This window comes from Canis aureus, chromosome 16, assembly GCF_053574225.1.
Source record: "Canis aureus isolate CA01 chromosome 16, VMU_Caureus_v.1.0, whole genome shotgun sequence".
Taxonomy (NCBI): Eukaryota; Metazoa; Chordata; class Mammalia; order Carnivora; family Canidae; genus Canis; species Canis aureus.
In genome coordinates this window covers 27205881-27228954 of record NC_135626.1, presented here as the reverse complement: position 1 = coordinate 27228954, position 23074 = coordinate 27205881, and the positions used below count along the sequence as shown (strand labels likewise).

General features: G+C 42.3%; 1 protein-coding gene across 5 annotated transcripts in view; it reads left to right on the top strand.

Moving 5' to 3' along the window:
* YPEL2 (yippee like 2) overlaps positions 1–14385 on the top strand; it is a 63148-nt gene extending 48763 nt beyond the window's left edge. For all 5 annotated transcript variants that reach the window (XM_077852443.1, XM_077852446.1, XM_077852444.1 and 2 more), the window contains 3 exons: positions 4642–4685; positions 5675–5783; positions 9670–14385. In XM_077852443.1, coding sequence (XP_077708569.1) covers positions 4642–4685; positions 5675–5783; positions 9670–9759 — 243 coding nt within the window. In that variant the 3' untranslated portion in view covers positions 9760–14385. The remainder of the gene's footprint in view (positions 1–4641; positions 4686–5674; positions 5784–9669) is intronic.
* The last annotated feature ends 8689 nt before the right edge of the window (positions 14386–23074 follow it).

Here is a 23074-nt window from a genome sequence, read left to right as displayed (position 1 = left end):
TCCATCATTTCCTGACTTGTTAATCTGAGCCTTTCTGACCAGCATGAGGTAGTATCTTATTGTGGTTTTGATATCATTGTGTTTTTAATTTGCATTTACCCCAGTGACTAGTGATGCTGAACATCTTTTCATGTGACTGTTTACCATCTGTTTATCTTTGGTGAAGTCTGTTCAGATCTTTTGCTTATTTTATTTTTTATTTAAACATTTTTAAGGTTTTTTTTTGGCTGGGTACAGTACATTTTATGATACATGATAAGGTAGGGCTCCCTGAACCCCTCCTCTTCTTTAGGGGGTCTAGGATTGAAACTGTCTGGAGGTCAGGGGATTCTCAGTGTTTTGAGGGATGCGTTGGGGCAAAGACTCCTCAGCAATTGAGGGCATCTCTCTTCCTCTTGCTCTCCCTGTTGCTGGTGGTCCAGGGGTCTCCTACTCCTTGAAAGCCATAAGATCACCACCTGGTTGCTGTAACCAAATTCATTGTCATAACAGGAAATAAGTTTGACACAGTGGTCATTGAGGGCGATGCCAGCCCCAGCATCAAAGGTGTAAGAGTGAGTATTACTGTTAAAGTTGCAGGAGACAGCTTGGTTCTAACTGTATCCCAGAATGTCCTTGAGGGGGCCCTCTGATGGCTGCTTCATCATCTTCTTAATGTCATCGTTTTTGGCAGCTTTCTCCAGGCAGCAGGTCACATCCATGACTGACGTGTTGCAAGGTGGGGACAGGAAGTCCGTGCCAATGAGTTGCCCATTCAGCTCAGGAATGACCTTGTCTATAGCCTTGATGGTGCCAGTAGAAGCAGGAGTGATATTCTGGGAAGCCCCTCAGCCCTCACACCACAGCTTCCCAGAGAGGTCATCCACAGTCTTTGAGTGGCAGTGATAGCATGGACTGTGGTCATGAGTCCCTCCACAATGCCACGTTATCATGGATGACCTTGACCAGAGGGGCCAAGCAGTTGGTAGTGCAAGAGCCATTGCTGACAATCTTGAGGGGGTTGTCATACTTCTCATTGTTCATGCCCATCAGAAACATGAGGCATCCTTAGAAAGGAGCAGAGATAATGGTCCTCTTGGCCCCAGCCTTCAAATGAGCTCCAGCCTTCTTGATGGTAGCAAGGACCCCAGTGGACTCCACCACATACTCAACACTAGCATCACTCCATTTGATGTTGGTGGGATCTTGTTCTTAGAAGATTGAGATGAGCTTTCAATTCATGACAAGTTTCCTATTCTGAGCCTTGAATGTACTATTGAATTTGTCATGGGTGGAATGATACTGGAACATGTAGACCAAGTAGTTGAGTTCAGTGAAGGGGTCACTGATGGTGACAGTATCTACTTTGCCAGAGTTGAAAGCAGCCCTGGTGATTAGGTGCTCAGTACAGCCAAATCTATTTACTCTGACCTTCACCATCGTGTCTCGGGATGTGGCTGGCATTATACCAGAAGATGTGGCTGTCTGTCAAATGGGGAGGAACAGAGAGCCTCTTTGCTCATTTTAAAATTGGAGTTTTTGTTCCTTGTTGTTTGAGTTTTGACAGTTCTGTATGTATTTCAGGTACAAGTGCTTTGTTATATATGTGATTTCCAGATATTTTCTCCCAGTCTCTGGCTTACCTTTTCTCTTTGTTTTTCAGAGAAAAATCTTGAAATTTTGATTAAGTTCACGTTAGCAGTCTTTTTCTTTTATAAATTGTTTCTGGGACAGGATCTAAGAAATCTTTTCTAACAGATTTCCACCTGCATTTTCTTCTCTCATTCATCTTAAGTCATTTTTTTATACAGTCCTATCCATTCCAAACTACAAAGATCATATAAAATGAACACATTGCTAGATACCAGTTCTCTCCATAGCCCAAGTTCCTTTTGAAAAAAAGTTATATTCTCATTCCCTGTTAAAACGTCACCTTTACTTTGAAGGGAGATTTAGTGGGCTTATTCTTTGGAAAATATTGCAGAATAAGAGTACCATACTACTGTCAGCTCCCTTTTACAGCAAAGGCCAAATACTTTGGAATGCTCATCTTTTTGCAAAAGAAAAAATTTAACTTCTGTACATTTTTAAGTACTTTGATGTAAATGAACTTCTTTGTGGTGTGCTATCCTATACAAAAAATTGCAAGGATCCTACTGTTTGAATATCCTGTTTTTTAATAATTTATTCATTTGAGAGAGAGAGAGGGAGGGAGAGAAAGAGAATGAGCAAGGGGAGAGGGAGAGAGGAAAGGAGAGAAAGGGAGAGAATCCTCAAGCAGACTCCCAGCTGAGCACAAAGCCCAGTGCAGAGACCAATGCAGGACTCAATCTCATGACCCAAAGATCATGATCTGAGTTGAAACCAAGAGTCGGAAGCTTAACTGATTGCCACTCAGGCACCTCAGGGAATGAGCTTTTGATAAAATACAAAATTCATCTGTGTTGAATCTTGAAAGAATTATGCCATGTGAGAGAAGCCAGACAAAAAGCACTACATACTGTGTGATTTCATTTATTAAAAAGCAGAAAATACAAGTGATAGTGACAGCAGTGGCTGCCTTTGGGTGAGTGGAAAGGAAATGAGGGAAGGCTATAAGATGGAGGAGGGACAGGAGGAGACTTTCAGGGGTGATAATCATGATTGTGGTGATGTTTTCACAGGTAGATACAAATAATGCACTTCAAATATGTAGAGTTTATTACATCAGTTATACACCAGTAAAGCCACTTAAAGAAAGAAAAAGAAATAAGAGGCAGTTCACATCTGGAATAAATATTTACTAAATGCCTACAGATGCCAGATTCATGGGCTCTGTGCGAGGGGGTCAGAGAGAGTGAGGACTTGGCCCACACTTTCTGGGAGCTCACCATTGAGTAAGGGAGTTAGAAAATAAACCTATAACTTAGATCCAGTATGTGTTAAGTGCTAAGAAAGAAGAACAAATGGGGAACAGGAGGAGTCGAGAACATGAGTGCCAGTGGGTGCCTTTTCTGGGGGAGGTCAAGGAAGACCTAGGAAAGAGGAAGCTGAGCCGAGGCCTAGCATTGGTCAGGTGGATGAGCCTCCCCATCTGGGGGAACATCAGTGGCAAATTGGTGAAATGCAAGTTCCAGGAATTGCATGTGGTTTGTCCTGATTAGAGCAAAGGACACTATAGCAAGAGAAGAGATGGCAGAGGTTGGGGCCAGACCATGGAGCTTTTGCTTTCATGGCAGTGCCTGGGTGCATTTGTGCTCCAGGCTTGAACTAACAGGTTGTCCAGATCTCTGGTCTGTATCACAGGGACACTGTCTCTGCCAAACACTTGGCACAGACCTCCAGGCTTTTGAGGCTGGGACACTCATATTCATGCTTAGCTCTAGTCTGAGAGTTCTTATGTTCCTCAGGAATGTTTCAAAAGCCAAAGGAAACAAGCTGGTTTAGGTCTGAGCAGCAGCTGGGGAACATCTGCTTGCTTCTTACAGCTATACCTGGGAGCAAAGGTCTTTGGTGCATTTGTATGTTGGAGGTAACCAACAATCCAGCTGCCCCAAAAGCAGTTTTTCCACAAGTCAAGAATTTTGCCTTTCTTTCTGGCTGGCAGCACTGATCCCTAAAGTCCTGTATTTCTGACAATGGCTGTCTGGGGTGCAGTGATCTGTGTCCTGTTTGGTTCTCTCCTACCCTCTGGTCATCTGTTAACCAGTCACCACTGGATTTCTCCAGCCACTAAATAATAGAGGTCATGAGAGAGTCCCTAATTTATTTGTTTATTTTTAGAGTGGGTTTTTAGAGGAGACTAGGATGTTTGATTCAGAGTATGATTGTGATTGTCAGACCACATTAAAAATTCAGGCAGCAGTACAGAACATGGATAGCTCATGTCAGCCAGACATTTCAGTGTAACCAGAGGAGGAAAACACAGCGAGGGCCCATGTTAATGGAAGTAGATGCCAAACTGCATGGCAAGCACTGGCTCACCTTTCTCCTGTTACCTGCCACCCTTCAGCCGGAAGAAAGCAGCTCATATTTAAGCTAGAATTTAAAATGGGATTGCTGCTTAATGAGCATTCCTGTGATCTCAAGATCAAGTTGCTTATGCTTCAAAAGGAGAGCTCCTGTCCTTCCATTTAGGATTGTTACTGATATGGCAGTTAGGATCTACAAGAAGCGAGAAGCATAGGTGTGGTGGTTTATCTTTTTTCCTTGGGGAATTTGTGCCATCTTCTGCAGGGTTGGACCAAGAGGACGAGCAAAGGTGCTCACACTGATTTCCCCAACCAACTCGAGGAAAGCTGTGGCCACACAGATGCCTGAGATCAAGTGGGTCCAGCAAAGGCCAATGTGGATGATCTTGGGTGGATTAGTAAAACAGATGGTGTCAGGAGGGAAGAAGTTTTCAATGATATTGTGGACTTTGGTTTTTGTATCTTCTCACCTGGGCTGGAGAAAACAGTCCACATGTGGGCTGGCCTAAACTCTGTAACTCTGTTTATCCTGCCCTCCTGTCCTCTCCCATGCTATCTACCAGCTGGACTGTTAAATGGCTGAGTCCCTTTTTTTTTTTTTTTTTTACTGTGTCAATCCTGGAAGGTCATGATTGTTGTGATTTGGGGCTGGTTTCTTGAATGGGTGGGTGAAATGGATATCTAACTATTGATTTGTTTTCTTGCATTTCAGTCGTTCCAAGGAAGTCAAGGACGAGCATACCTCTTTAACTCAGTGTGAGTATCTCTGAATGGTACACCCATGATTTGGTGCAAGTCTTGTCAAGTGGGGGGAAAAGCAGCAGTCAGTGATAATTAAACAATGGACCCTGTCCCCTCGGCGCCAATAAAAACGCTGCAAAGCATTGCTCTCCACGGTAGGTAGTCGATTATCTTTAGGGATTTTTTTTTTTTTTTTGCTGAATCTTTGGCTAAAAATAATACATTTACTACCCACAGTAGGGACATCAGAGGGCTATAGACTCATAGGGAAGAAGTTGAAGTGCTTCCGAGAGCCTCATCAGGAGGCTTCAGAACCAGGTATGAGATGAGTCATCAGGGAAGAGAGGAGGTCAAACCAAAGACCTGGAGCTCTGCTGCAGGAGCGGAGACTGGAGGAAAGTCCTGGTTAGTGAGAAGCCTCCCCTCCCCCACTGCAGTTGTAGCCCGATAGGGCTCTGCATCACTGCTGGGAGCATCCCTGGGTGCCTGTAACCTGGAAAAGGAAGGTGAAGTTCACACAAGTATGATGAACTGTGAGAGTGGCAATCTAGCATGTTCAGCTTGATACGATACAGGGCTTGTTCATCCTTGTAATTAGGGCACGCCTGTGCCAATGTCATGTTTGACATTTTCAGCTGCATCCAGTCCTCAGTAAGCTCATGGTTGTGGTCTTTACAGTGTAGCCGTCACTTAGTCCCCTTAGCTCACAAGATGGGGAGCATCAATCAGAAACATTCCAAGGAAAATTTCAAACCATAAAGACTGTTTATCAGTAGACTCACTGAATCAGAATTTGCAGGTCTCAAATGCATTTCAATGGAGATGTTTCCATGTAGCTGCCTTTTTTAGGGGCTGTTAACACTTTTGGTCATAAACAACGCCCTTCTCAGTGTTGGCTTCCCTTGTGGCATCCATGCTCAGTTATTTTCTCACTGCAAGCTCAGCTTGAAAGACCAATGATGAGTGTGTGACTAACTACCCGTTCTCTCTGTCCCTTGGCACAGAGTTAATGTGGGCTGCGGGCCTGCAGAAGAGCGAGTGTTGCTAACAGGACTCCATGCAGTTGCAGACATTTACTGTGAAAACTGCAAAACCACTCTGGGCTGGAAATATGTGAGTACTAAGGAGTCTGGTTGGTGGCAAGAGGGCTGTGAAGGCAGTAGTTGAGAGAGCCTTCTGCTAGAGGATTGCTTTCTTCCACTGGCTTCTTCTGGCCCTGTGCGATTATCTTAGTTCAAGAACAGGCAGTTGAACCCAAAGAGCACTTCCTGGCACACTCCTGACTGCCATACTCATTCTTCCTTTTTCTCCTACTCATTCCTTCAGAGTTGCCCCTGAAACAGACAGATACACACATCTGCTTTTCAGCTTAATTAATAACAATAATAGCACATAATATTTCCTGATAGCCTACTGTGTTCCAGGCATATATTATCTTATTTACTCTTCACAGGGTCCCTAAGAGGTTAGGTCATATTTTAATCCCTATTTTATGGATGAGGAAACTGAGGCTAAGTGGGGTTAATCGTATTTCCAATCTTATCTAGCTGTTGTCTGGCCAAACCAGGACAGAGACGTCCAGGAGCCTAACTGCAGAGCCCATGCTCTTTGCTCCAGTAAATGTCCCCGGAACATCTCTCAGGTCCTAGGCCCTGTGCTAGGCATCATCAAACATATTAATGTCCACTGTTAGATACAGTCATGGCTGGACTCTCCGTATTGGATGTTCATTCCTTTGCTCTTTAACTCAACAAATAATTTTAACCTCTTCTTGACACCTGGAGTGAGCAGTTCTTTGCTAGGGTGAGATGAGGTATGGATGTTCAGTGAAAACAAACTTTTGTTGTTGTTATTGGCAGATATATTTATGACGGGCAGATATTTTCACGGGCTTTATCCTGCCCGTCATTGTGAGAATATTGGAAAATGAGTCTTCCGGTCTCTGGGAGGACAATTTCTTCCATGTAAATGCCACAAATTCCATGTCCTGTCAGTTGTACAGGGTGAGTGTGGGGCTGGCTCATATGACCTGTGGTTAGTTAGCTGTTAGTTAGCTTCGGAAGAGCCTGGAGGAGTAGTCAAAACTGCCTGCCGAGTGATAATGATGTGTCAGTGTAGGCTTGTTGATTGTGACAAACACACCACTCTGCAGAACTCCGGTAATGGGGGAGGCTGTGCGTTATGTGGGAGCAGGGAGTACAGGGGAAACCTTGCCTTCTGCTCTTTTTTTTCTGTGAACCTAAAACTGCTCTAAAAATATGAAGTCTATTTCAATAAAAATGATGCTGAATAAAAAAGCCCAGCATAAAAACATGATTCCGTTTAACCAAAGTTAAAAACATGCAAAACATAACTACCATAGGTGGAGTCTGCAATGGAGCAGCATTGCCTTTAGATTCCATCTTTCACATCTACTTTGAGATATTCATCTACCTAGATGGCATGTTTCATGATGCCAAGATGGTCACAGATCCCTATGGATGCCTTGATTGCTTCTAGTGGGAAAAACTATCCTTTGATATTCTGTTTCCTCTGTATGGCCAGTGCCCCCCGACCCCAGGTGATCTGGGGGCCACAGTTCTGGGTTTGATTATTCAGAAATGTTCTCCTCCTGTTCTTCCAACTTCTTGGTCATCTTGTTCCAATGAAGATGTACAGGATTACAGATAGAAGATAAATGTGAATTTATTGGTTTTGCTCCTTGAGGTAAAAATGAATCACTCCTTTGACTCAGGTTTATTAAAAGCCTTTGTGTTGGATACAAAAGTAAATGAGATCTAATACTTGCCCTTAGTTGGGTGTTTACAGTCATGTTATCAGGGAGGAAAGCTACAGGTAAACAGATAAAACAGCTTGACAAGCATACTGATATGTACACGACAGTAGAGAAACATCCATCTCCCCAAATATTTATTGATTACCTCTCATGTCCCAGGTCAGGACTCCAATCCTTCATTCCATTATTTCTTCAGACCTTCACAGTAATCCTGTGAAGTACTTTTAATTATCCCAGTTTTGTAAATGGAAAGTTGCAATTGTAAACAAAAGTGGTTAAGTGATGCTTCTGGTGCCAGGAAGCAAAAGCAGGCTTCAGTCTGGGGTGTTTCTGTAGACTCTAGATCTAGTGTTCTGTCCACTAGAGTCCAGTTAATGACATTTTTCAAGTGGCTTGGGGGCTGTTGAATTTTTTTTTCTTTTGGCTTTTTTGCTTGTTTAATACAGATATACTCTTACTTTCCTAGTTTTCTTTTTATTTACCTCCCCCCCTATCCTGAGCACACTGCCACAGAACAATAGGTCTTATTCTCGAACCACATTCCTTTGTTGTGTACACATCACACAACACACACACACACACACACACACACTGAGCTGAGGAATAATGAAGTGTCAGGGAAATTACTGCTGAGTCCACAGCTCTTGTGTGTGTGTGTGATGTGTTTGCACATTCTCTCTCAGTGCCCTTCCCCTCGCCTCTCCCCTTTCCCCTCTCCGCTTTGTGGAATGATTTGTCTCTCAACACAAGACTCAACTCTGAACTCTTGTCCCGAGACCCAAACCTCTGGAGCTTGGGAACAGAAGATACAGTTCATACAAATGCCTCCCAGAACCTATGGCCAGTAGGGTTGAGTTACTAAGTTGGAAGACTCCGAAAAAGAGTTGTTGTCCACTGCTTCTGCACATTGGACTCAGCCATCTAATGACTGTGATAATACATGTTTGTTTGTGTGTGTGTTTTAAGATTTTATTTCTTTACTCGTGAGAGACAGAGAGAGGGAGGCAGAGACCTAGGCAGAGGGAGATGCAGACTTCCTATAGGGAGCCCAATGCAGGACCCATCCCAGGACCCCAGGATCATGCCCTGAGCTGAAGGCAGACGCTGAACCACTGAGCCACCCAGGTGCCCCTGACCTGTGTTTTTCATATAATACACCAGATGTTTTTATACCTCTATGCCTGGGAATACAATATCCGTTTGAGCCTATACCTATGCAGGGCTCTTTTTCTATGGGGCTTCTTAGCCTGCAAGCCCACACACAGCGTTATAAATTTAGGATGGTAATCTATCAGGTGATTTATATTGAGTTTTCTCTCTGGAGGCCTGGCAGCTGGGTGGGGCTTGAGGGCTGCCAGGTTCTTCAGCCTGGAGTTCACGTAGCTCTGATCTCCCTGGAGAAAGGCAGTGAAGGAAAAACAGACTTAATACACTTGACATAGAAATAGCAAGATAAATAAAAAAGAGACCTATTTGGCCTCACAATACTTTCTCTCCCTGAGTGTTTTTTCTCTAGGTGTAATAAAGTACAGTTGAGGATTATGACATAGAAACTTCATGGATACATCCACAGAGCACATTTCTGGTCAACGTCAGAAACCAAGTTCCCCTGATTTTACATGTGCATGTGCATGTGCCCACCCGCACACAGACACACATTCACTTAACAGTTATTTATTGAAGACCTATTAAGTGGCAGGCAGTCCTCTATGAAGTGAACAAAATGAATGGAAACTTCTGCCTGTCATGAAATTTGTCTTAGTAGTGAAAGACGATATGTAGAACAGATATGCAGCTTGTACTGTGTATTTGAAAATAAATGTTGTGGAGAAGAATGAAGCAGGTAGAGAGGGGAAAGGGAGTTCTGGGGTGGAAGTCATGCTATTTAAAGTAGAATAGGAAAGACCTTACTAAGATGGTGACATTTGGGCAAAGACTTAAAAGCAGAGATCCTGAAGAAATTCTGTTGTAAATATTGAGAAAATTTTTAGAATATTTAAATTGCAAAGTGTTTAAACTCTGTTGTAAATATTGAGAAAGTCTTGGTGCTGCCTCAGCGCTGGAGCTCAGTGAAGAGGACGTAGCATGTTCGAGTGGTAGGAATTCTCTCAGGCTGGGCAAAGCTGGTCCTGATCCCTATCATTGGCCTGCCTTTGCTCCTGTGCTACAGAAGTCACCTATTTGTCTTTGGTCATTTGGTGTCGTTTCCTTTCTGTCTCCTAGGAACATGCCTTTGAAAGCAGCCAGAAGTATAAAGAAGGCAAATACATCATTGAACTAGCACACATGATCAAGGACAATGGCTGGGACTGATCGGAGGGTATCCACCTAACCCAGTGTCTACATGAACACCATCCAACCGAACATTCTACCCAAGCGTGAGAGAGTGACTGAACACTTGGTTCCATCCATTTAGGGGCCTTGCCATCTGGGGCATTCTCCCACCCTGACGCCGCCTTTCTGGTGACCGGCCTCTAAATTGCTGTCTCTCTGTCTCTTTGCTTTGTATCTGTTTGTGAGTTGATCCTGGCTTCTCTCTCTGTTCTCGTGTTGGCTGAAAACAAAACAACAAAAGGAACAGATGCTTGACCTCATGGCAGCAGCCCACCTTGATAAGGGCCCTAGGGCCCATGTAAGCGCTGCCCGATGGCCTCTTGTCAGGAGAGCAGTGGCACAGCACAGGGGTGTGCGGAAGAGGGAAAGGGGGAGCCTTTGAGGATCCCGGGGGTGGGCAGGGGATGGGACGTGAGAGGTAGGAACAAAATTGTGCTGCTCCTGGAGTCCTGGTAACTTAGGCTTGAAATAATCGACTTGTCTCAAAGGACAAAGAGAAAAAAAAAATACCTCATGACTGCATTTCTCTCTGATCGGAAGTTTCTGTTCCTGACACCAACTGTGCCAGGTTAGCATGTGAGCGCAAGAACTGGTCCTAACTCTAGTGGGGGCAGGGGACTGGTTCTCCTGGGTTGAGTTGGGAGTGTCCTGAAAAGAGAGAATGAAAAGCCCAGGTGGTTTTGATAACTCTGATGCTTCACTGCTCCTTCTGGTCATCTTCACCTCTTCAGCCACTGTAGGTGAGAGGAGGGGGGTATTTGTAATGGGTGCAAGATCCAAACATCCCAAAGACCTTGGCCACCAACCAATTAAAATCAGTAATTGAGGACGACAGGGAACAAAGGGGACTGTAGTTTGGGAGCTCCTGTAGAGATGGCTCAGATATTGGGCCAGAAAAAATAAAAAGTAGAACCAGCTAGCAATTCTGATTGTCTAACCTTTTTTTTCCTGACCCCTAATAAGAGCATTATGGCAAAGAAGGGGGCGGGGTGGGACAATGCTGGGAATAGTTTAGAGTTGAACCGTTACAGGTTAGTGCATCTTCCCCTTTGGTATGCAATGGCTTCAGAGAGATCAGCAATTCTTTGTACATAGTTTTGGGTGTTTTTCTCCAGTTCTATCATTGTAGAGTGTGGAAAACAAAGTCCCAAGGCTTTGAGCTTAGAGGTAACCTGGCCAGTAGATTCCTCATACCCCTAGCTATTCTTGGATTTGAATGCGTTGTGTGGAGAGAAATTGTCAGAGTGGTCCAGCAGTAGGGAGGGCTTAGATATGATTGTCAAACATCAAGTTAAAAATTCCAATATTAGCCCCTGCCTCCCATCTCCCAAAACCAAAGTTCATTATATTAGGGAAGCGGAGAACAAATCCTTAATAAAGCTCATGAGAGAGAAGAGTTTGTTACAGTTAACCAACAATGTGAAGTGTATTATACCAACAGTTCAGCCAGTCCACGGTGCATAACCGAAACTCATTTAACTGAGTTAATTTTATGGCTTAGACCGAAAATGTAATTATTAAGGTATGTGCAGGTTATATTAGGTAATTCTCAGCATCTCCTTCTCTAAGTAGGCTGATTCTGTAGGAAAATTCACTGTAAAGTCACAAAAGAGTGAGTTTGTAGAAGCAACAATCTGTAAAATTGAATCAAGATTTAAGCAGCCAACCCGGGACATTTCCAGAATTTGAATTTTCATAGGGAGTAGATCATGGTAGAAATGCCTTTTCATGTCTCTGTGCACTGATTGCATAAAGGGGACCTGAGCTAGGTGTGGTCCTGCCCTGGAGGTGATGGACAGCAGGACTGACAGGAAGCCAGGTGGCTCTAGGTTTAGCAATAGACCGCTTCTTTAACACAAAAGGATTCTTAGAAATTGAATCTTATTCCCAAAGGCTTTTTACCCACATCTTCTGGTACTTCAGCAACCCTGGAAGATTAAGTTCTCCCCACATTACTAAAAATCAGACTGAGGTTCAGAAGAAGCTTTTCATTTCTGCACCCAGAGAAAGAGTTCTTCTGGCTTCCAGGGCCAAGATCTCAATAAAAAAGCATTTTCAACTTTCACATTCCTAAGCTGGCTTGCTGGCACAAAAATCATAGATCCCCCTTTCTGTCTGCCCCGAAGTAGTGGCTGTCACTTAGAGATTTTGATTAGCACCTTAGCTCAGGGAATGTCCTGGCTGTTGATGCTCCTTTCCATAGAAAGAAAATGGGGGTTAAACACAGGTAGGTGTTTTGTCTTTGAGACTAAAAATTGAGTGTGGTGACAGAGAAACCAGACACGGGGTGCCCTAAAATTTTCGAGGGGCAGAGGAGACCAATGTGCCACTGTTCTTCCTTGGGGATGAGGCCTCTGACTGCCGCATGGATCAGAACAGGCTTCAGTTAGACCCAGGTTCTAGTTTTTGGTTTGTGTTTTTTTTTTTTTTTTTTTTCCAGTTAACCGATTGAGCATCCAATGGGTGCGTGGCACCATACTTGGTGCAAAAGATCTGAGTAGAATGTTGGTTTTTCCACAACTACAGGGGAAAAAGAAAACAACTCATTAGGCTTTCCCTTTGTGTCAATGAAACCAAAAGTGCTTCTTATAACTTTAGCTCCATTCATGGCTTGTCTACCTAACGTCTAGCAGTATTGGATTGACCGCAGCTGAGTGATGAAGACACATCAACTCATGGCCTCAGTCAGTTCATTCTTTAATTTCTTCACCAAATTATTGACTCAGAGTATAACCAAAGACCTCATCTATTCACCCCTGACAGGTTCAGGGAATTGGAGTTGGATGGTAAAACCTAGGCAGGATGCAGGGAGGAGGGCAGGGGGAAAAGGAGAAGCAAGAAAGGGAAAGGCATGACGTTCTATACCTCAACCAGCAGCTGCCTTCATGTGCAACTGAAGTCCGGCTGGCAGACTCTCTAGGTCCATCTTCCCTGTGCTGTCTTAGGTCATGTGGCCTCAGTGGCCCTGGATTACACCCAGATCCCCGAATGCTAACCTTAGGCTGCTGATGGGTTGATTTGACATGAATCAAATACAGCCAGACTTGATGCCCACAGAATGTCAACTGGGCCTGATAGAATGCTGCCCCCACTCCAATGACAGCAAGACCATGGAGATAGGATGAGCAAATCTTTACTGGTGGGTCAGTGTGTGAAAAAGAGGTGTCCCCTTTATAAAAATATCTTCAAGTGGATATATATATATATATATTAAAAAAGTTGCTTGTGAAATATTCTTTTGTAAATAATATTTAATTTTTTAAATAATATATTTGGTGCTGTTTTCTCAGATCCCCTGAGAGCACTTTTTATTTTCATTTTTAAATTCTATGGTTTATTCTGCATTTCTTGAAGTATATTTTAAGGGAAACAGTGATCACCAATATAGTCTTCCTAAAAAAAAAAAAAAAAATCTGTATCCCTTTAGTCTGGACAGAGGCAATAAGGCAATGCCTCTCTGCATTTTTTTTTCCCTGATGGAACAGACTCTGCAGTGCATTACCAGGTTGAGAACTGAAATATTTTCTTGCACCAATATTGACTAGAAAATAAAATAAATAAAATCAGATTTAGTAACAAATTAGCGATTCCTCTTGTTGGAAGAATTTCCAACAATTTGGAATCTTGTTTTTAATTTTTGTGCGTACGTGTGTGTGTAAAGCACTTTGTGTTGTGCCTCCTGTTTTCTTCTTTACTGAGGACACTATACAGTTTACACCTTGGGCACATAAGGCTTTCTTCTCTTTCTCTCGGCTGGTCTTGTTTCGAGTGGACCAATAGCACAAACCATGAGGATTTTGTTTTTCTGAGCATGGAGCTATTGCCAGTTTGCTCCTTTTTCTTTGTGTGCTCAACTTTCACAGATCGTAAAGGAAATCTGTTTGTGAAGATTAAGCAGAGTCAAATCTGTGTATTTCTGAGATGTGAGTGTACTCCTTACATACCCCAGGTTTCCACTTGTGGAAGCCACATCATTAACTGGTTTGGGTTGAAAGGACATCAGTAAAATAATTCACATACCTTGTAGGTAAAACAGTTTTATTTTAAGTTCAGATTGCCTCAGGTTCAGGAAGAGGCTGGGAAATCAAATCTTGAATGCAATCAAGTTACATATTTTAACAGAGTCTGCCTCGAATGAGAAAACACGCTAGTGGTCAAGGTAGAGGAAAGAGATGTTTAATTTTCTTAAGCAAAATACGGTCATGAAATCTGCCAGCAGTGAAAGGTAAAGCCAAGAAGAAACAAGCTATTCCCATTACCAAATTTAATCTGCCTGTATATTTTTATGTAACATTTTGGTGAAAGTGAGAGTCGGTTCCCTTTTCCAACCTGCAGAGACGATCTTTCAATACAGAATCTGTCTATGCTTGTGTTTACAAACTGTATTTGTTGGGTTTGGGTTTTATTATATTCCCTATTTTTTTTTTGTGGCATTTTTCAGGTCACTTTGCTTCAATAACAAAGATAATTATTTTCAAATAATTTGTCTTCACCTTTTCCTGTATTTGTACATAGTGATTCAGTATTAGAGAAAAGTGCATTGTTTCTGTCATATTTCCAATCTGTGTTGGTGCTCATTTGAGAAAATAAAGTTTTCAAATATTCTTTGGAGGGCTCATCTGTCTTAATTGACCCAGCATGTTTTATCTTGACTTTAACGTTTAAAGTAACCGAAAAGCCTGTAGGAGGTCATCTGTCTAACCCCATTCACCGAGCTGTCAACTGAGACCCTGCAGGATTGTTTTCTCCAAGGACAGTTGGCCAATTAATGAATAAAAATCAGGTCTCCTGCTTATCTGCAAATGCTTCTCTTATCTTTAGATATCAGAAATGCATGAGTGACCTTTAGGATTTTGGTCTACTAAACCCCATATTTTTAAACTGCAAACTTTTCTGTTTACACCAGTTGCTTTGGGGAAAATTGGATTGCATTAGGCAGAGAAATAAAAGAATCATAAAATAACAAAATTCAGTCACAAAGAGGCAGCATTATCTCTGAGTAATTAGCTAACGAAGGGAAAGAAGTATTCACAGTTATAGTATATGGAAAATCAGGTCTTCTCACTCACTAAACAAATATTTATTAAACAACTGTTAGGTTCTAGGCTCTGGGTGAGGCAGTTCGACCATTCTAATAAATCAGCTGTTTTTCCTCCAGTATCCTCCATATGCATAGCCTTGCATACATAGTTTTGTATTCTGGTGCCTTCATTTAACAGACTAAATATTTTTGCCTAGACATCAATTTATACCATAACTTTTTCAAAAGCTTGCCCCCACAACTTACAGGGTTCTCACCTTGTATAGGCAACTTTAGTGAAGACAGAGGATATTAAAACTGCACAAATGCGTGTGTGTATGTGTGTGTTTTCACACTGGTTAAAGTATTTTTAAAAGCCTGTTCTCTATAAAACAAATACCTTATCTTCTTCCCATGAATTTTCACCTATCCATTCTGGGCTGCAGTTGACTTTTATTTGTCCTTGAGCATATTATCTTATTCCTGTGACCTGTTTTGCTTCAGTGGATGTGTCTGTTATCATTTCCCTCTTGTTTGCCTTTGGCATACCAGGGGGAGAGAAAAGATAATATGTGCGGGAGACAACCAGTTCCAATCCAGCAATCCTTGGGTCCTCCTTTCCAAGCTCTTACAGCCTACTGGCTGTCCAGGAGATCAGGCCAGATCCTGGGTAGGGTCCGTTGCCTACGTGACCCCTCTTAAGATCCTGGCAATGAGGCATTATCTCACGTCATCCCAGGAGTCCTCACCACCCCAAGGGAAAGCGATGACAGATGCCGATTATACCCATTTTGTAGATGATGAGGTCAGGAAGGTTTCATGGGGATGACAGGGTCAGGAATCCTAGCCTGACTTTGCAGCCGTGTTTCCCTGCACTGTGTCCCAGATGTCAGCCTCTCTCTTCCTCTAGCCTTCTTAATTCTTCTGTGGCTTCATAGGACACTTTCTCAGTCTGCCCATCATGACTGCTTAAAAAGTAAGGATTCGGGATGTGAATCAGCAAATTATTGTAGGCAGAGCCACAAAAGTCACTGCTACCTGAAAAGTATTATGTATTTCATAGTTGAATGTAAGCAAGGCTTTGTTGGTTTTTAATACTTTGTAGTAGATCACATGTGTAATCCTTGGCCCCTTCGTTAATAGTAGGTACCTAACAACTGCTTGGTCAACATTGAATTGATGTGGATAGTGGAGAACTAACTGCTTTTCAAAATCCGTTTAATATGTTAGTATCCCTAAGAGGAGAAGAGAGGAGGTTAACATTGAATGTTTCCTGCACAAGATAAATGGTTACATCAGGAACAGTTTACTATTTGCATTTATTTATTTGACAAGTGTGTATATATATATAAAATATGTAAGTATATATAATTATATATAATATGTACATATATAATTATGTAAGTGTATATACAGTATATACTATATTATATATACACTATATATAATATATACTATATAATTATATACATAACTATATAACTATATATGTATATTTTTTGAACATCTATTATGTGCCTAGTCTAGTCAGGAAACTAACCCCAGGGAGCAGAAAATCAGTGGTACTAATTGTGCAGAGTGAGAGAACAAAGGCTTATGCATGATCCTCCCTAGTTGGCCAAATATCCCCCCACATCAGCCACCACCCTCACTGGCAGCTGTTTCCTGCAGAAGCAATTGCTCATAAATCCTTTAATCTGAACCGAGAGCAGGGCACAGGGCAATCTCTGGAGTTAGTGCACCTGCTTTCAAATTCTGGTTTCACTTAGTAAGAAGGTGATCTATGGAAACGGCTCAGCTCAGTGCCTGGCACGTAGTAAGGAGTCAGTGATAAAATAGTGGTGATGATTACCAAGTGTCATATTGAAGTGGGAGTGGGATGAAGAGGACTATTATATTTGATCTTTATGTACATTATTTGCTTAATTTAGCAACAACTCTATGAAGCAAATACTCCAATTTTCAGAAGACAGAACTGAAGTGCAGAGTGTAAATTATATGCTCGTGGAAAAGCTGGGATTTTTAAACTCTTGTTCTGATTTGAAGCCAGACCCCATGCCCCAATCTGTGGCCCCAGCCTGCCATTCAGGAAGCAGGAATAACCACCAAACAGGAAACTTTCTGGCAGATCAGACCAAGAGTATAACCAAACTGTCATGGCTGTTTTGTTATCTCCTATTTTACTTTTTTTTTTTTTCCATGAAATAGAAATTCTGCTTTTTCCATTGGAAGCCCAGAGCTCAGAACTGAGGAAGAGTTTGAGTTGTATCATTATTTTATATGGTTTCAGGCATGTTGATTGCAGGGCTATGATTTTAAGGAGGAAAAGTGTTGTTTCAATTGTTCAGACTGATAGAAAAGATGAAAATGCAAATCATGCCCATGTGGAAGTATCCTAACATACACCTCCATCTCTGTGGGGACCTTTTGAGGGTAACTCTCCAGGCCAGCTTGGAACAAGCCAAATATTAAAAGTTCATGTGGCATGACGGTACTTCTAATCACTGCCTTTCCCCGCCCAGGTGATAATGGGATCATTTTAATGACAGGATACCTGGGAAAGCTGAATTTACAAGATGTTAGCAAATCATTTGAAAACAATGACAGAACTATTGGGTTATATTTATTTTAAATTAAGATCATGCTAATGGTTTATTCCAAGCTCAGAAATCAGCAGGGTCAAATAGAAAGAATGTTGGCTTTGGAGTTGGACAGGTGGGGATTTGAAGCCTGACTGCTTATCTTTTGATCACTTTGAAGAAGTCACTGCAGTTCTCAGGACTAGTTTCTGTCTTCTGTAAAGCAGGGACCAGCAACCACACTCAAGTTAGTGTCAGCATCAGATAACAGCCATGAAGTGCCCAGCACATAGCCTTGATCACATAGGCCTTAGCACGTGTCACTCCCCGCTCCCCCCCCCCGCTCTCCCCCCCCCCACACACACAGAGCACTGCTCTCACATAGGATAGTTAGGATTCAAAATTCATCCTCCTAACACACCTCTACAAAGGAGGAGAGGAGGTTAGGTCATTAACCCCTGGTCATGGGCCTCAGAAGTAGCAGACAGACATTAGAACCCGGCACCCAGCTGGTGGCCCCTGCACCATGCTACTTGGTTTTAGTTCTAGGGTATGTACATTTATGGGAAGAAAAAAGGACGGACAGAAAAACATCCCTGAATTTTGGAATCTTGCTTTAGAATTTTTTTTTAAGATTTATTTATTTATTTATGATAGAGAGAGGCAGAGACACAGGAGGAATGAGAAGCAGGCTCCATGCCAGAAGCCCAACGCAGGACCCGATCCCGGGACTCCAGGATCGTGCCCTGGGCCAAAGGCAGGCGCCAAACCGCTGAGCCACCCAGGGATCCCCCTAGTATTTTTATAATAACCATTTTTGGTGATCTTCAGTAAAGTATAATTTGCTCTTGATTGTTCCCCCCTAGTCTGATAGGCAACATGCAGAGGAAGCAGAAATCTTCATTCACCTCCCCAGCCTCCCTTGGACTGTCTGCCTCTAATTCTAGTTCTCCAGAGCGAGGCCATACAAGCACAGCAACCAAGCCTGGATGTTTTATTTATGGCTTTAATAATGGAGTCTCTTGGGAAAATTTTGGTTTCCCATTCCCAGAAGCAAAAACTCATCCACAGAATGTTCTTAACGTTTATTACCATTTATGTTTTTCTCCTACCATGTTCTTTGAGCCACCTTAACAGACTTTAAAATGTCCCTTCAGGGCAGCCCCGGTGGCACAGCGGTTTAGCGCTCCCTGCAGCCCAGGGCGTGATCTGGAGACCCTGGATCGAGTCCCATGTCAGGCTCTCTGCATGGAGCCTGCTTCTCCCTCTGCCTGTGTCTCTGCCTCTCTCTCTCTCTCTGCATCTCTATGAATAAATAAATGAAATAAAAAAAATAATAAAATAAAATGTCCCTTCAAAAAAAGTAGTATAATTTGAGCTGCCGTTCATTTGCCTGGTATGTTCTGTACTAAACCAGCACAGTGTCAAAAAATTTAGAATATAGGTTGATAATGCCGCCGCTGCTGACATCATCCTACGTTGAACATGCTGTGTTTATTACCAAAACTGCCACCGACCCAGCAGGAGCTTGTTTTAGCTTCGTCCAGTTCCCTGGACTGATTGCCACTGCCATTGGAAGAACAGCACCCACTTCTTCTGAAGGCACTCAGGCTTGAAGTTGTTTCCATGGTGATGAGACAGACCCAAGACCCGGGTTTCATTTCATTTTATATCTCAATGATATAAAGAAATAGCACCAGCAAGAATACCAGCCATCTGAGGGAGGAGGATGGAGGAAAGGAAGAGCCACTGACCTTCTGGGACCCTACCTATCAGAAGGACCCGTGGGAGTTTCTATTAGCAAGGGGGAGTGGGTAGTCATCTGGCAAAGGAGAAGTGAGAGTTACCACAGACCTAACTGGTTTGGACCTGTTGTGTCCAATGCATCAGGTGTTTCATCTTGCCTTGAGTAGACCTAGGTTTAGCTGGAGGGAGATTTGCCCAAAAAGGCTGTGCCATAAGGTAGGCAGAACTCAACAGAATGCCTGTAAAGATCCTTTCTGCCTATGGGCAGGACACTTAACTGGCATGTGGGCACCAAAAAGCAGGTTTTCAGGCTCCATTTAGCTCTGTGACCTTGGATAGGTTGGTTATCTTTTGAGGCTCCACTGACTCGTCCGTAAAAGAAAGTTTTGGTGGGGTGCCTGGGTGGCTCAATTGGCTAAGCATCTGTCATCAGCTCAGGTCATGATCTCAGGGTCCTGGGATCAAGCCCCACGTTGGGTTCCCTGCTCATCAGAGAGTCGGCTTCTCCCTCTGCCCCTTCCCCCACCCATTCCTTCTCTCTCTTAAATAAAATCTTAAATAATAAATAAAATTTAAAAGTTAAAAAAAATAAAGTTGTGATAAGAACTAAGTGTGATAATGTACATCAAGTGCTGAGGGTGCCTGGCACCCTGGAGCTTAAGAAATGTCAGTTATTGTTGCGATAGTAGTGGTGAGGCAAGGCAGGGATGTGTGTTTTTCAAAGTGGAAAAATGCATGTGAATCACCAAATGGGAAGAATCATAGTAGGATGGTTTATAACTATCCTTTTTCTTTGCATGCATTTAACAAGGGGGAGTGGGTAGTTGCCCATTGAAGAAAAGTCAGAACCAACACTGTAGTTACTGGTTTTGACTGTAAAGCATAACTGTAGAAAGGTTTCCCACAGGCCCTTTGCTGCCTGCCTTCCACTGGGTCCCTCCAGCTCTTGATCTAGGCCTGTACTATGGTCCTTAACAAATTATATTACCTGTCTCCTTCCCTAGGATTCCTTCCAGGGCAGGAACCCAGACTTTTTACAGTTGACCGCACTTGCAGCTCAGTGAATGTTTGATGAACAAACATTCGTGTGGATATAAGGATGGTCATCAAACAAAAGAATTATTCCTTTCAACCCCAACCCAAGAGGAAATAGTAAAATTTATTGACTGTTGTGGGGGCGGGGGAAGGAAAGATTGTTTTAGCTTTCATCTTCATTCCATTGGAAACAATAAGGTAAATGAGAGAGAAGCTTAGAAGATAGGAAAGGTCACTAAAGCAGGCCTGTGTTTCACATCTCATGGTGGGAGTGAAGGTTCTCAAATGGTTTCATCCACTTCAACCTAAGTACAAGGGGTGGGCAGCATGGGATGGTTGGTGGTCATTCATGTAATAGCAAGGGAAATGGGGTATGTTGGACACACCTGAGCAAAGTTTGGGGGGCACAAACATGAGTCATTTTAGCCAGCTGGTCAGAGAGTGATGTACTATCTGCTGCTCAAGGAAAGTCCTCAACAGTCTGGCCTGGTAAGACCATGTAATGGGCTCATTCAGTTATGGGTTGGGCAGTCAGTGAACATGGACTCTAATTCTTTCCATGGGGTCTTTCTAGCTTTAATCTTCTTGTCTCCAGACCTAATTAATCTCTCTGATCTCTTTCCCTCTTTCATCCCTATCTCTTTAAAGTCTAGGGAATCCCCTCCCCTTTTTTAAAGATTTTATTTATTCATGAGAGACACAGACTGAGGCAGAGACATAGGCCCAGGAAGAAGCAGGCTCCCTGTGGGGAGCCCGATGCAGGACTCAATCTCAGGACCCCGGGATCACAATCAGAGCCAAAGGCAGATGCTCAATCACTGAGCTACCCAGGAGCCCCTAAGGAATCCCTTTCAAGTAAGAGATAGAGGTGAGGAAATCTTGCTTTCTTTTACAGTAGTTTCTCCCAAATGCTTTGTTCTTGATTAGAATCTTTTTTTAATCTTTGATATCTTAGGATTTTTTTAAAAGAGTTTATTTATTTATTTATTTATTTATTTATTTATTTATTTATTTATGTCTCTGCCTCTCTCTCTCTCTCTCTCTCTCTCTCTCTCTCTCTCCCTCTCTCTCTCTCTCTCCTGAACAGAGAGTACCCCACATGGTACTCAATCCGGGGTCTCCAAGATCAGGCCCTCGGCTGAAGGTGGCGCTAAACCGCTGAGCCACCCGTGCTGCCTGGCTTAGAATTTTGAAACTCAAAAGCCCCCAAAATACAAAGTTTTTCAAGTCAGATATAGCTTACGGATTGCAAAATTCACCCTATTGAAGTGTATAGTTGAGTTTTAACCGATGTATAGTCATGTAACAACCATCACAGTTAAGATATAGAATATTTAAATCACCTCAAAAAGTTCCTTTATGTCCCTTTTATAATGTGACCCCTCCTATTTCCAGCCCCCAACAGCCACTGATCTATCTTCTGTTAATGTAGTTTTGCTTCTCCCAGAATGCCATATAACATGTAGCCCATTCAATCTGTCTTCTTTTATAATGCTTTAACATATACTTTGAGATTCATCCATGTTATTGCATGAATCAGTAGGTCATTCCTTTTTGTTGCTGAATAGTATTCCATTGTTTGGATATACCGCAGTATGTTTATCAGTGATGGACATTTGTGTTGTTTCCAGTTTCTGGCTATTAGGAAAAAGCTGCTACAAATGTGTGGACAGTTTGTAGCATATTGTGTATATATTTTGACTTCTCTTGGGAAAATCCTTCAAAGTTAGATTGCTGGATTATATGGCAAGTGGTTGTTTAAATTTAGAAGGAACTAACAAACTTTTTCCAAAAAGGTTGTGCCATTTTGCATTTCTACCATCAATCCATGAAAATTCTGTTTGTTTATGTTTCAATTTAGCATTCTGATAGATGTGGATACTCTTTCTCTTTTTTCCCTGGTTTCTTTTGCCACATTCCTCCCATGTAATAAATGTACAAAAATTCCTATCTGACCAAACAAGGAAGAGAGTGCAGAAGAAATTTAAAAGTGACTTTACATAATAAGCAAAAATATCTCTTTTGCTTCATAAGAAAACAAAGACAAGAATGAAAAAATGGAGCCAGAAAGCAGGTGTTGGAAAGAGGGACCCAGGTATAGGATCTCATAAGCTCTCCAAAAGAGCTTTTTGTCATTCATCTAAGTAGGAAACAGTTTGTCCAAATTTTCTGATTTATCCATTTAGAAAAATCTGCTTCTGCTCTGGGCATAGATTATAAAACCAACTCCTATTAACTCTTGTGTTCTAACCTAGTCTCCTTTAAACCAGAAATGGGAGCTTTTGCAGAAAGATGGCTGTGGTGACAGCATTGCTAAAACAGCCACACATAAAATAATTATGACGGATTGCACATTCAAAGGAAACCTCACCTTGATCCCAAATTATGTTATTAGTTCTTTAGAAAGTGATTTGCCACGAAGGCTTGAAATCTTTTGAGGAATCATCTTGTTCTTTTCCTCGTTACTCCTCATTCACTTCATTGGCACACACATTTACTACAAGAGAATCTTGCAATTTATAATCTTGGCCATTTAGTTCAGGGCCCTAGTGAAACTCTTACAACCTCTAAAAGAGGATGCTAAAATCAGCTTCTAGAACACTCAGACCAGAAATAGAGACTACAACCCCTTCCTTATACATGGGAATTGAAAGAAGGCATTTCTTCCAGATGTGTATGGAATACACACTGGGAGACCTGTTCCCAGAAGTTGTTTCTTGTACTTCTCTGTGGCCAACAGGAGGAACAAAATACCCCATAGTCTACCCTGAGAGTCTCTACATCTTCTGCTTTTCCTCCTTCCTTCTTTTGCTATTCATAGTCAGAACTGCCTCTACCAATCACCTCTTTTTCCAAATTCGAGAGAGCAAGAAGCGAGACGGGTGGGAATTTTGAAGAACTGAGGTAATTTGCT